Source organism: Euprymna scolopes, chromosome 10 (assembly GCF_053919585.1).
Source record: "Euprymna scolopes isolate OS-2025 chromosome 10, ASM5391958v1, whole genome shotgun sequence".
NCBI lineage: Eukaryota > Metazoa > Mollusca > Cephalopoda > Sepiida > Sepiolidae > Euprymna > Euprymna scolopes.
The window spans coordinates 32,626,770-32,641,728 of NC_136491.1; the positions used below are offsets into that span (position 1 = coordinate 32,626,770).

Sequence of the window (14,959 nt, forward strand, 5' to 3'; positions counted from 1 at the left end):
AGTAATTCGATGTTTTTTTGAATCTGTTTACCATTTTTTATTTCGTAGTGAAATTTTTCCATACAGTCTTTCAGATATTTAATCTTTTCTTTTTAGGTTTGGCAGTACAGCTCTTCAGGAGGACATAAATAAGATGGGATTAAAGAAAATAAATGATTACTTTGAACTCTACAGTAAAGTTATAGGTGACCCAGGTAAGAACAGACTCGAACGTGTATCTGTTCCAGTTGAATGAATTTGATAAAAAGTAATTTGATGTAAATCCTGTCAATAATTTATCAAGTTCATCTTTAATGATTCATAACTTTTTCCAAATCATTCAAAATTTTAACCTGACATTTTAATCCCACAGTCTTCACTAATATCCATTATACCACATTTGCTGAATATTTGTATTTAAGTTATATTCTTGTTTAATTTTGATATTGGTTTCATTTATATTTTTTCTGGTTTCTAAAATTTCAGATGGCAATCAAAGTGGACCTGCGACTGGACGCCTGACGGATCTCGTCAGACAACTGCAATATAATGTTCTGTCAAAGAAAAGCAAAAATGTGGATGTTCTTCACATATCAGCCGAGGTAAGTCTTACGCTTCCTGTCCTTGTCAAGAATTCTGAGTGCGACAATATACGTGTTATGAATGTAACGATGTTAAGAATGGCTTTCTAAAATCTTGTAAGTTTCAATTATTGGGAGTTATTTTCTTTTTCAAGGTGGCGTCACAATATTGTCGCTTTTTGTTGAACCACAAAATTTGTTTTTCTTATTTAAGAATTAAACTACTTTACATGATTTATGGTGTACAATATTTTCTTTTTGTCATGGGTATGTACATCATATACTTTATTTTTTTTTTTTTAATATGGCGCAATTATGAAAAGCTTAACTATATGGTTGAGAATGGAACTTCAACTGTCCATGCAGTTTTAGTAAGTTGTAATGAAAGCATCTTTAGGGTTTTTTTTTTCTCCGGTATATTTTATTTGCAGATATTATATCCTTAACGTGATCACAAGCTCTCCACAGTATCATAGTCGAAGCTGGTGTTTCTAGTGGGAGGCTTGCATACTTTTTGATGTTTGTCTCTAGTTGGTTCTACCAGTAAATACTTATGGCCAATCATAGTACTTGTATTCGTTACATCAGTTACTCATTTCGTCTTTTCAGATTACCAGGAAACTGAATGGTGTTCGGTTCATCTGTTGTAAAAGTGGTAAGGACCGAACAAGTATGTCGACAACGCTTGAACAAGTCCAGCTCCTTCAAAGAGAGCACGACTTGGCACCTCATGTTTTTATGCAAGCTTTGGATTGCTTTCGCAGGTAATTTGTAGCGATTTGCATTGTTAGAAATGTAATTTATTTAAATTCTATTGCACCATCTTTGTTTTCTTTTTTACTTTTAGATCTTCAGAATTGTAATATAGAAAAAGATATGTCCTTTTAGACACTTTGCTTAGTTGCCTATTTCCTTATAGGCGTGATAGACCAGCCAAATGCTGTTTCTGGCATTTTGTTTTAAGTATGACTGCAGCAACAATGCTATTTGAAGCTTAAGTGTGAAAGAGCAACAAAAATGCTGTTTGTAATTTTTTTTTTTTTTTTTAATCAAATACACCGCATAAACTGCATGCATGTTTTACTGCTGTTTGAAGCTAAAGTGTGACAGACCAACAAAATGCTGTTTGAAGCTAAAGTATGACAAAGAAAATGTCATTTCCAGTTGACAATTTTGACTCAAAAATTAATTTCTTCATACAGTGTTCTATTTACACCAATTGAAATAATAAAAAAAAAAAAATTCTTTATTAAATTAAGCATTCTAAATCTTCGTTTCTTAACATATTTTTATTTGTAAATGTATAAGTTAGAAAGAGCAGTTGATCATTTTTCTATTTGATTATTTTTTTTTTTTTTTTTTTTTTTTTTTTTTTTTAGTGAAGGAACTCGTCGGGAGAACACAGTGAAGAATACAGGAGTTCGAAAATATCATTTTAACACCATTCAGCTGATGTACATACCGCGACTTTACAGGGCACCCCGGGGAACTTATGGGCAATCCCAGGGTTAAGAGAGGAAGGATACTATAAGCATATAGACGCACAAAACATGCTCTTCCCACCTTCTAGACATGCATACGCATACATGTGGCATTCTTCAGCAAGATTCACTCCTATGCAAATCCTAATTATTTTTTTGTTATTTATTAGAGAATGTCAGATATTCTTCATGCATACAGACACACACACACACATACATATATATAATTATTAATATATTATTTAAATATTTAAATATTTTTATGTGCATAAAAGTAAGAAAAAGAAATACCACAAAATCACTAATAAAAAAATAAATAAATCAACAATCTATATATAATTGATGTCAGTGCAAAGTTAAATAGACTTTATTGGATTATCCAAGCAATAAGGAAAAAGACATTTCTCATCGGAAGAGAAATGCAAGGTTATATATACATGTATACATATACATAAAAACAAGCATAAGAACGTTTGGCTAGAAATAATAAGAAAGCAAAAATATGCTAAAAGGTATATAAAAGCTGAATAGGAATTACAAAATAGTGATAAATAGAAATATACAAAAGAAAAAAAAAGATACGTAGGGAGAAATATATAAAAACTATAGTATACAATAATAATAATATGAATGAAGAAATAAAATAATTTTATTTAACTTTGAACTGTTATCAATTATTTCTTGTTTATTTGCTTTCAGTATCTTGATAGGTTATTAGATTATTTTTATTATTATCACATATATTTGTTTTAAGTTGTATATTTCTGATAAAATAGTCACAAATGTTATGAATAATAAGCTCAATGAAGATGTATTATCGCCTTCAGAGCATATATACTATAAATTTTCATTCCATTTACCCTAAAATGTACATCCACAATCATGGGTTTTATTTATTTAATTTTAAATATTTATTTTTTTTTGTAGGCGTCTTAAAATATGTAAACATATTGAATGGTTTTATGGGGTACTAGATAAATGTGAAAAATAAATGATTTGTAGGAAGTTGGAGGGTCGAGAGTACACGGTCAGATAAGAGAAGACGCATAAGACAAGTAATGCATCTCATGTAGTGAGAAACTGTATCTTTTGCATGAGCAAGAATAATGGTTAAAAAAAAAGGCGAATGAACCTCCCTAACGGTCATCTCTTGCTAATCTATTACTAAAGCTTCTTTCTTAGAAGTGCACGACTGTGGAACTCTCTTCTGTTTGCCTGTTTCCCACCTGACTACAACTTGGGTGTCTTCAAGTCCAACATAAACAAATTCCTGACAAACTGCCCCCTTTAGTAAGACACTCTATCAAATCTCCAATACTAATGATTATCCCATCGATTACTGTACACGCAATAACTCTTACGCCCGAGTGGCTTCCGGGCCTTGATAGGTGGTGACGTTCATGTAAAAAAAAAAAAAAAAAAATCACTACCCTTCTCATCTTGAGCATTATTCACGCAACATTTCAGGCAATGTAATCTTCCTGAATTTTGACTAATTGACACATCTGAAGAGAATCAAAGGTTACATCTGCCAAACCGAAAAAAAAAAACACAAGATGAGAAAGGTAATTGGAATAATACAGATTATCAATCCAGTTTGACAATCGTGATCATCCAACGGAAAGAAAGAGTACAAACTTTAGAGGAGCTTTGAGGATTGTCTAGCAGCTAATAAACAACTCCTTACAGCATTTCGATACAATAATCAACATATATATATGTATATATATATACATAAGTTTGATGATTAAAGTTAAATTCTGTAAATCCAAATATATACACATATGTTTAAGTTTAGAATTTATTGTTTGAAACAAGGAATATATAGAGAAAAATTGTTTATGTCCTTAATCCATGGATTTTCAATAATGGCTCATATTATCAGAGGAGATGTAATGCAATTAGCAATATGTTCAGCTATGAATAAACAAGTATTTTGCTTTTCAGCACATATATTGGAAATGTTATTTGAATGGTGAATAAAAGGCATAGAAAAATGGATTTCATACAACCTGGGCAGTCCGTTATCAGAATGAGTTCAATATTTTCCGGGATATTACTGTCAGGTCAGAGGAGTAGTGATCCAGGGGAAAAATCAGTAATCCAATATATCAAGAATGTTTGGCTGTCCCATACTGTTATTTCGAAGGGCATATGGCTAGGATCATCCCGAAAGTATTACCTCAATGTAATATCTGACAGGATAATTCACTTGATCTCTAATCTAATGACTTATCTCATTTTTATATATATATATATATATATATATATATATATATATATATTGGGAGGTCTGCTTGTTTTTGAGCAATTTTTGATAAACACTGGAGTTTCAGTGAATTAACATCTAAGAAACAACAGTGATGCAATCATTCATTGATTTTGAAACTCCATAGAATAAGGAAATACTTCACTTTATCTTGTATTCCTTGTTTCTTTTTTTTTTTTAGAAAGGAGTCACCACTTATGAAAGCCTGGAGGCCATTCGAGGATAAGAGTTAATAAGTGTACAGTAGTCTGTGGGAAAATGTTGTAATCATTAGTAAGTCGAAAATTGGTAAATTGGATTACTTAAGGGGATGGCTCATCAAGAACTTGTTTACATTGAATTTGAAGATAACCATTTTGTAGTCAGTTGGAAAGCAGGAAAACAGAATAGAGCTCTACGGGCATGCAGTTCTTAAAAAGGAGCTTTGTTCATGGAATCTACATTTAGTTTTAGGCACAGATAAAGAGTGGGAGAAATTATTGATAGTGGTTTCAGATAGACAAGTGTTTTTTTTTTTTTTTTTTTTTTTTTTTTGTGAAAGTCAGGCCAGGGAGGACCATAGATTGGAGCGCAGACAAGAAAATAATGATAAAGCAGCGAACAATGAATATTGTAAATTATAATTTGCATAATTTTAACTCCCCTCATATATATATATATATATATATATATATATGTACTATCTAGCTGCCTGGCGTTGCCCGGTTGTACAATATGCTTAAACATGGTATTTTGATTTATGCAGATTATGTATGTATTTTTATTATAGAATCAATCTTCTATTGATTAATATATACTGCAAGGAATAATTTACCCAGTTAACTAATTAGCAAAAAAAAAACCAACAATAATAATAACAATAATAATAATAATAATAATGATGTCGTTCATCAAATTCCGTTTGTGTTTGTTTACAATATCATGTCAGCTGATATTTGGGCTTGATGATCTTAAGCATAGTCATTCTTATGTTATAGATAAAAAGGAAGAATTTTTCCAGGGGAATATTTTACGTTACACTGGTCAGCGTAACGTAAAATATTCCCCTGTAAAAATTCTTAGTTTTTTATCTATAACAGACTATGCTTAAGATTGTTTTTTTTTTGATTTTCAATATTTGTCAGATGAATTTCTGTACAAAACATATCTAAGAACACTACCGGACATATAAATTATCTTTGTGTGAAATTTACTTGGCCATTTTGGAACTCTCTCACTCACACACACAAAGTGACTTTATAATAATAGTATATATATATATATATATACACACACACATAATTATGGTCTACTATGCATAAGGTATTTACAAAATCAATTTATCATACACATACGTGCATGTATATTCATATGTATCTGGTAACAATATAAATACTAAACTAATACAACTTTAGCTGGAAGGAAGAAAAAGTAACAGACTAGTGTTCTACGATGACTCTAGCACTGGCTTGCAGAATCATTTCATAGACATAAGGTAAAACAAAATCCATGGGAGAGGATAAAATATAAAATCAAAGAGCGATAAAATTGCATGACCTCATCCTTTCCTCTCTGAAAAAACATACATAAATAAAGGATTTCTCTAGTTTTTTTTTTTTTTTTTTTCTTTTTAGAAAATTTCATCAAATTCCACATGTGGCCAAAATTCGAAGAACTTCTTGTTTGTCGAATCTTCTGAAGAGACCCTGTTTTAATTCTGTTTCCCATCTCCCCCCCCATCTCCCCCAAAAAAAAGAAAAACAAAAAAATCTCACAAAAAAAAAACAATGAAAATTGAATTTGAGTGGAGTGAAATCAAAAAAGTCACAACTTCATAATCCAATACTTGACCCCCACCTTTCCTAAAAAATGTGTTATCTTCTCTGTTTTGTTTGAAAATGATCTTATTTTGTATATATATATATAAACATACATATACTTTATTTAATGTGATATAAAATTTTGTCCCAGGTGTGATGCAATGTTTTTTGTTATTTAATGATATATAGGCACTTGTACAGTTTAATCAAGACATTAAAAAATGAAAATATTGAAAAAAAAGTTTAAATTGTACGTATCCGTTATGGAATGAAGTTCTCCGAAAAAAGATTTCTTCAAGTATTTTTTTTTTATTTTTATTTTTATTTTTTTTTTTTTACAGCGGAAAAACAATTTGTTATGATACTGAGCAAAAGGTTCGATTTTTAGGAAGAAAAGTAAAGTGGTTTCTGCACTTTAAACTGAATTATCTCCCCGTGGCGTTTCTAAAAATACAAATAAAAATTTTAAAAAATTCAAAGATGTCTACCTTCAATGTGCTGTAATAAAAAACATGTTTTTCCGCTGTAGAAAAAACACTACTCAATCAAATTCAGTGAAATTTTTTTTCAGAGATTTTCAGTTCCAAACAGATACATACAAGATAACCTTTTTTCGATATTTTCAATTTTTAATGTCTTGATTAAACTGTACAAGTACTGATAGATGTATATATATATAAAATTCCCGAAACCGTGTTTCATGGTAAACAACTGAGGATCCTTTTAAGAACATTGGGGTTTGTGTTACTATACACATTGATTTGAAAAAGTTGTCAAAAAACAAATATGTAACAAATAAATGTTATCAAAGGCAAGAGAAGTTACTTTTCTACCTAACTGGATATGTTTTTAGCATTTTTATTTGATGTAACATGTTTATTCAGCTTGAAAAACATAGTGTTTACCGATGTATTGGAAAATTTAAAATGGAGCCAAACTCTCTGCTGAACACAGTGAGTTTGGGAAAATGAGTTAAAAATAAAAAAAACTATACAAAATACTGTTAAAAACCCACCGAATATATGTCAGCCCATGTCACAGTAACATATATTGAGCAAGTTTCTAACAGTATTTTGTATAGTTTTTTTTTATATTTAACTCCTTTTCCCAAACTTACCATGTTCAACAGAGAATCCGGCACCATTTTTAATTTTCAAATACATCGGTAAACATTGTATACAAGCTCTATAAGCATTTTACATTAAATAAAAACACTAAAAAAAATTATCCAGTTAGGTTGAAAAGTAACTTATCCTGCCTTTGATAACATTTATTTGTTATATATTTGTTTTGTGATAACTTTCTTGAATCTGTGTATACAAACCCGGACATTTGTACTATTGTTTGTTCATGTAAGTAAAATGATTCGGTGATGCAGGAAATTGATAAAATAATGTTCTAACGAAGGACATTTTTTTTTTTTTTTTTTTTTAAATAGGCACCGCCAAAAATGGCCGAAAAATCAAGTTGTTGTTTTTTAAAACGAAATTACATTTATTAAAATCCATTATTTCTGAGGTCCTGGATATGACCTTAAACTATATCCGATGATGAGGGCCCCAGCTTGCAGGCCTTAGGGAGTGTGGAGCCACCCTTTAATTGCCATTGCTCCCAGGTCCAGTCTGACCTGGAGTGGTAGCACCTGTTAGGGTCCCAACTATGGGTTAAATAGAATACGACTTAAAAAACAAATATACTATATTAAAAAAATCGTTCTTCAAAATCACCAGATTCGGCATTAAATAACCTGAAAAGGGTTGATATGCCGTAAAACAAAACAACCAACCAACCAACCATTATTTCTGAGTAACTTTTTTTTTCCAGAAAGATAAAACCCTGAATTTTATCATATAGAAAACAGAATAATGTAAACCTTTTTCTACTATTTTTAATTAAATTTTAAATGTTAAATTTTCCCGAAAAGTTAACAATTGACATTTTTTGTCTTGCACAAAAAACCGTACATAAATATTTAAAAAAAAAAAGAAAGGTTTTTGAAATAATTAATTTATTTATTTGTTGTCTAACTAAGATTTAGGATGATTTTCTATGAGAATATGCAAAAATATAATATAAGTACCTGGATTTCAAATAATTCCACTTATTCATATAGGCAACCAGTTACTTCGCATCGGTCTAGACAATGTTTACGTTTGTATTTGATAAAAAGCAAACTATGGAAGACCAAACAGGCCAAAAAAATCTTATTTTTCAGTGACGAAAATTTCAATGTATTAACGCTGAGGCTGGCCAGTACCAGTTGGGTGACCATTTGTATGAGTTTGGTTTTTAATGTGTATGTGTGTGGGGGCCAGGCTCCCCAAAATGGGGGGGGGGCAATTTAAAGCAGAATAAAAAAAAATTATTTCAGCGCGTTTGGTCCACCGTAATCGAAAGGCGGCAAACGTTTTCAAACGGGATCGAAAAAATAATGCTATTTTTAACACAAAGGGCACAATATTTATCAAATTTTTTTTTTGTATCGATTCTTCAAAGCATGCCCTGTTTAATAATGGTCATGCATTATTTGGCTCGCTAAAAAAAATTAATTTATTTATCAAAGATTTTAAAATGGCTTTTTTCGTATAAATATTAAATTTTTTTTTTTGTTTTGCTTAACTTAAATTAATTATTTTACTTAACATATTCACCGAATCTCACACTTCAAAACTCAAAAGCAGGATAATTAAACACAATCGAAGTTCTGATATTCAGACATCAAAATAAGGTATGCAAACAATTTTTTTTTTTTTTTAATCTATAACCCTGTCCCTTACAACAACACAATATATTGTGTTCAGTTTCAGATGATTATTTTAAGCATATTTGGAACCCCCTCAAAACAAGGGGGGTTTTGTAAGCAAAAAAAAAATATATATAAATATCGTTTATGAAAAATAAGTACACTGTTATAAAGTTCATTCTTCTCTTAATAATCGCTGAAAATTTCGTATTGATCGGATAATTACCTGATTTTTGGTAGATTTTTAAAAAGACGGTCCGTCAAAAAGTACTTACCTACCCCCCACCCCCCACGTTTTGGCGGTGCCTAGTTTTAAAGGTGTCAAAGAAACTTCCAAGACATATATATACAGTAGGTATCAAAAGTATTTAGTACATTTTTGTATTTTTCAAGAAATATTAAATTAATTTGAATGAAATTTACACTCAATCTTTAAACAGATATTATATATTTAAAATCTAAGGAAGATATACTTAGTTGACAAATATTTATTAACAAAAAATCAAATTAACCATATGCAGAAGTATTCAACACACTGACAAATTTCATTCCCACTCAGTCATTTAATCTTGCTACAATATTTCAACCAATCAGAAGGCACCCCTGGGTTTCAACTCCTTACAGATCAGTTGATAACAGCTCTCAGACACTGCAGATGTTGCCTCTTTAATTACTGTTTTAAAATGGTTAAAGCAAAGGAATTGACTAATATGTGCTGGGAAATCATAGCAAGGCATAAAGATGGAAAGTGATACAGGAAAATAGCTTAAGAACTAAATTTGTACAATTAGGGCTGTTGTGAGAAAGTGGAAAACAACGGGTGGTTATACTAAAAATCTTCTAAGAAGTGGCCGGACACGTAAATTAAATGATGTTACTGCTCGTTAGATGGCTCGTAACGTGAAGAAAGAACCATTCCTGACTCGTTCAGTAATTCAGAAGGATTTGCAAGAAGCTGGTATTGAAGTAAGCAAAGACACAATCAAGAGACCATTGAATTGTACAGGCCTGTATTTTAGATCACAGAGAAAAACTTCATTGTTGAGTCCTAGACATGTAAAAGACCATTTGAAATTTGTTTATAAATATTGGAACAAAGTTATTTGGTTTGATGAAACAAAAATTGAGCTTTTTAGAAGAAACATGCACACTGATGTATAGAGGAAAAAGGGCACAGAATTTAATACCATTTAATACCATTTAATACCATTTAATACCATTCCCACTGTAAAATTTAGAGGTGGAAGTGTGATGATTTGGGGCTACTTTTCTGCCAATGGAGTTGAAGAAATGGAAATCATAGAAGGGAAAATGAATGCAGCAAAATACACAAAGATTTTGTCAACACATTTGTTCAAGAGTGCTGTAGATTTAGGATTGGGCTATGACTTTATCTTCCATCAAGACAATGATCTCAAGCACAAGGCTAAACTAACTATGGAATGGTTTAAGGATAATGGAATTAGTGTTCTACAGTGGCCTAGCCAGTCACCTGACCTAAATCCCATCGAAAATCTAGAAAATTTAAAGTTAAGGGTGCCTGCAAGAGATCCCAAGAATATCAAGGAATTGAAAATAGTTTGCAAAGAATAATGGCTACAACTACCAGCAAGTGCTTGTAAGAAACTAGTTGGCAGTTATGGAAAAAGCGTTTGGAAGCTGCAAGGCAGAACAGAGGATATGCAACTAAATATTTAAATATTAGTAAATGTGTTAAATGCTTTTGCACATGGATAATTTGATTTTTTTGTTAATAAATATTTGTCAGCTAAGTATATTTTTTATTTCCGTTTTATTTTTTAGAAAGATAATATCTGTTCAGATTGAGTGTAAATTTCATGCAAATTAACTTGATATTCTTTGAGAAATATTAAAAAAAATTCAGTGTACTAAATACTTCAACTACCCACTGTGTGTGTGTGTGTGTGTGTGATACACTGATCCATTATCACCAGAAGTGAACAGATATTTTTTATCATCATAAATGGAAATCCTAAAAATATATCTGAAAAAGTGGTTATCTGTTCCTGAACTCCATTTCAGCCCTCCAAAAATATCATCAAACAGCTTCCTAAGAAAGCAACAATGACACAGAAGATTGAATAAACTATTTAGCTTATTAATTACTAGCATGGGTGCTCGGCGTTGCCTGGGTGTTTGGAGGTGTGTGTTGAGCCAAATGGTAGTAATAAGACAGGCTCGAACCCGTACCACGAAGGAGGAAAAGAACGGGGGGGGGGGGAAACATGACGTCTTTGCTTTTATGACCACCGCCAAACCGGAAATGACGTATGTCTAAATTAAGGCTAGACAATCGAAACGAGAGATGACTTTCGAAAATATCGGTGAAAAAAGCGACCCCCCCCTGTAGAAAAGTGCCTAGTTGAGGGTGAAGAAATTAATGTTTTTATCCAATTTTTCTGTATTTGTTGTCTAAAGGGTCGAGCTTCAAAAAAATACTGATCTTGTGAAAATCAGTCATCTCTGTCGGAAGTTTTAGGCAGACATGCAAACATACATACATACATACATACATACATTTATATATTGGTAGCTCAAATTTTCGACCCAAAGCATGCCCTATCTCTGAATACCCTTTATGTAAAATTTCAAATATTTAGACCAGAAATTATCTGGGTAATTTGGTAGTGACTGCAGAGGTCAAGTTTTTTTTTAAAAACTTTGACCCCTATTATGACCCCTTAACATTATTTTGGACTCGAATCAGGTTAAGTTAAATCCATGTCCAAGGAACCTATATCTAAAACTTCAAGTTTTTGGACTGAAAATTTTCGGAGAAGTTTGATAGAGTTCTACAAGGTTAAATCGTTGAACTTTGACCCCTTAACAGCCAAATTTCTGGCCGAAAACGAATTACAAAGATTTTCCCAAATCTCAATACCCTGTATATCAAATTTCGAGTCTGTAGACTGAAAATTGACAGTTATTGTGTAGGGAAATGTACACAGACACTTTCACTTTTATAGATATATAGATTATTACTAGCAGTTCAACACAGCTTTGCTCGGGCCCTATGTGCTGTTCATAACTTGATGTGCATACGTATATACACTCGTGAGCAAAAAAAAAAAAAAAAAAAAAAATGAGCCAAACAAATTTTATACATTTTATTGCACTAAAAGCTATATTGAACACGGAAACTTAAACGAGACTAATAACACAGAACAAGACATTTACTTTAATAAATGCTTAGTATGGAATCGCATTACTTTTTGATTTCTTTAAAGGATCAATCCTTTTAGATAAGCTCTCAAGCAAAGTGGAACACTGCGAAGAGGAGATGCTATTCCATTCACTTTGCATAGCTTCTCACAGTTTGTCATTGTTCGAAAAAGTTTTTCTAGCCAATGCATGAGATATTATGGACCAAATATTCTAGATTGGGTTTGACCTGGCCAAAATATCACATTAATTGAATTATCAGAAAAACATTTTTCTGTGACTTTAGCAGTGTGTGTAGGGGCATTATCATGTTGAAAAATAATGTTCTGAGATATTCCCAGCTTCTGGATGATTGGTAAAAATCCTGTTTCTAATATTCGAATGTATTCCTTTGCATTGATTGACTTTTCACATCTAATGAGTTCCCCAACTCCTGCTGCAGTAGAAGTTTCCCATATCATTATCCCTCCATTCCTGTATTTAATTGTCGTTTTTATGCAACTTGGTGAAAATCTTTTTCCAGTTCTTCAATTACACCATTCGGGAGCATCAGAAGCATCACTAAAAAGACAAAATCTTGATTCATCTGACCAGAAAACATTCCTGAACAGAGTCTGTATCTTTCTTGCCAAAACACGAGAAAAATCTCTTTCTATCATTGATGTTCTTCTTAGATAAAAATGGCTTCTTGCACGCCCTTTAGAAGAAAATCCCATTTCTTTCATTCGTCTAGATATTGTATATCTACAAAGAGAATTTCCAGCCCCTGTTTACTATGGTCAACATACGTTTTCTTTCAATCCTTCAAAACAGTTAATTTAAGCCTGTGGTTGTCCTTCAATGTGGATGCTCTAGGGCGACCAGATCCAGATTTCCCTTCTACCAATCGTCCGACTTCGAACCTTTGAATAATTTGCTTCACTACAGAAAGAGATGTCTTCACTTCTTCTTTTCTTAAAATATCAAAAAACTGCTTGTAAGTCATTTTGGACTGCCTTAATCTTGCAATTCGGTTTTTTATATCCTTGCCAAGAATGCGGTCTTACCATTTTTAGGATTAATTTTTCCACTTATTATTATATGCTATAATAATAATGATCTGCAAAATAGAAATTTTCAGTTAAAATTAACAAAAATTGATAGAAAAATATTGAAAAATTGATTTCCTTTCACGCTTGGCCCATTTTTTTTTTTTTTTTTTTTTTTTTTTTTTTTTTTTGCTCATGAGTGTGTGTGTGTGTGTGTGTATATGTATATATATATATATATATATATATATATATTAAAGTTTGACTCGTGTCCAGCTAACCTACATCTAAAATTTCAAGTGTTTAGACCCAAAATTGGTGGAGGAATTTGATAGTCTGCAAAGTTCAACTCTTTCAACTTTGACCTCTTGGCAGACAAATTTGTGCTGAAAAACTGATTAAAAAGCTTGCTGCATGTCTGAATACCCTTTTATGTAAAATTTCAAATGTTTAGACTCAAAATTGGCTGAATAGTTTGCTAGAGACTGCAAAGGTCAAATCTTTTGAACTTTGACCCCTTGGCAACCAAATTTTCGGCCAAAAATCGATTAAAAAGCTTACCCTATGTCTGAATACACTCTATGTAAAATTTCAAATGTTTAGACCAAAAATTGGCTGAGTAATTTGGTAGACCACAGAGGTCAATTTTTTTAATTTCGACCCCAATTTTGACTCCTTAACATTTATTGTTTTGGGCTCAAATCAAATTAAAAAGTTTTATTCATGTAAAAATAACCTACATCTAAAATTTCAAGTGTTTAGACCACAAATTGGCAGAGGAGTTTGGTAGAGTTTTCATTGAACTTTGACCCCTTGACAGGCAAATTTTTGTCCAAAAACCAATTAAAAAGATTTTCCCAAATCCCATTACCCTTATGTCAAATCTCGAGTCTGTAGACTGAAAATTGACAGAGTAGTTTGGTAGGGAAATGTACACACGCAGATACAGACACGGACAAACACAGACAATTTCACTTTTATCATTACTGTGTTTGAATATATGGTTAAGTGGCAGCTTTAGTCATTTAGAACTGCTTTAAAGCTTCACCGCTCACTTATTTTCCGGCCAAATTTAAAACAATTATTACAGTTTAAAGATCATCTTCTCAGATATATTGAGGGGGGGGGGATTTCAATTTTCTTTCTGTAAAACATGAATTTACTGTTGGTTCAAAATCATAAAAAAAAAATAAGTAGGAGGTAAGCAATGTTTTTTATTACTGGTTTCCATAGCAACCACGTCGCTTCAGCGACTACTGTTGATACCAATTCACTGCTCTCGTGAAAAGAAAAGTAACAAGTGAAACAGAATGAAAGGGAGATAATTGGGGGGGGGTTATTGGAAGCAGACGATTGCCGTACATTCTTATTACATATGTGTATGTTATGTTTATGGAGGCAAAAAATAAGACTGAAATTAAACAAAGAACACGTGAATTTACTGGAAGCCTGGAAAAATCATGGATTACAATAGAAAAATGCAAGCATGAAAAGTAATATGGTTAAGCTTAAACATGGAAAAGTAAAGAACTAGTTGTTAAAACTGGAAAAGAAAAGGACAAGATATTCTAGTAAAACATAAATTTATAACTTAAAATATTGTAGCATTAAGAATTGTTTTTATTCAATTAATAACATTATATAATCAATTCTTAATGTTGCAATATGTTAAGGTATAAATTTATATTTTTTTACTAGAATATCTTGTCCTTTTCTTTTCCAATTTTAACAACTAGTCCTTTACTTTTCCATGTTTAAGCTTAACGATATTACCTATCATGCTCGCATTTTTCTATTGTAATACATATATAGATTATTATTAAATGAAAAGGAAGACGCAGACACCATCAGTGGCTAAATTCAAAATGCTGAAAAGAAAACATTAACACAAGAAGA

General features: G+C 31.5%; 1 protein-coding gene across 6 annotated transcripts in view; it reads left to right on the forward strand.

The window, feature by feature from the left end:
- Positions 1-2,217, forward strand: part of LOC145285921 (inositol polyphosphate-4-phosphatase type I A-like) — a 172,216-nt gene extending 169,999 nt beyond the window's left edge. For all 6 annotated transcript variants that reach the window (XM_080134417.1, XM_080134421.1, XM_080134419.1 and 3 more), the window contains 4 exons: positions 97-194; positions 466-581; positions 1,170-1,324; positions 1,940-2,217. In XM_080134417.1, the coding sequence (XP_079990543.1) occupies positions 97-194; positions 466-581; positions 1,170-1,324; positions 1,940-2,072 (502 nt within the window). In that variant the 3' untranslated portion in view covers positions 2,073-2,217. The remainder of the gene's footprint in view (positions 1-96; positions 195-465; positions 582-1,169; positions 1,325-1,939) is intronic.
- The last annotated feature ends 12,742 nt before the right edge of the window (positions 2,218-14,959 follow it).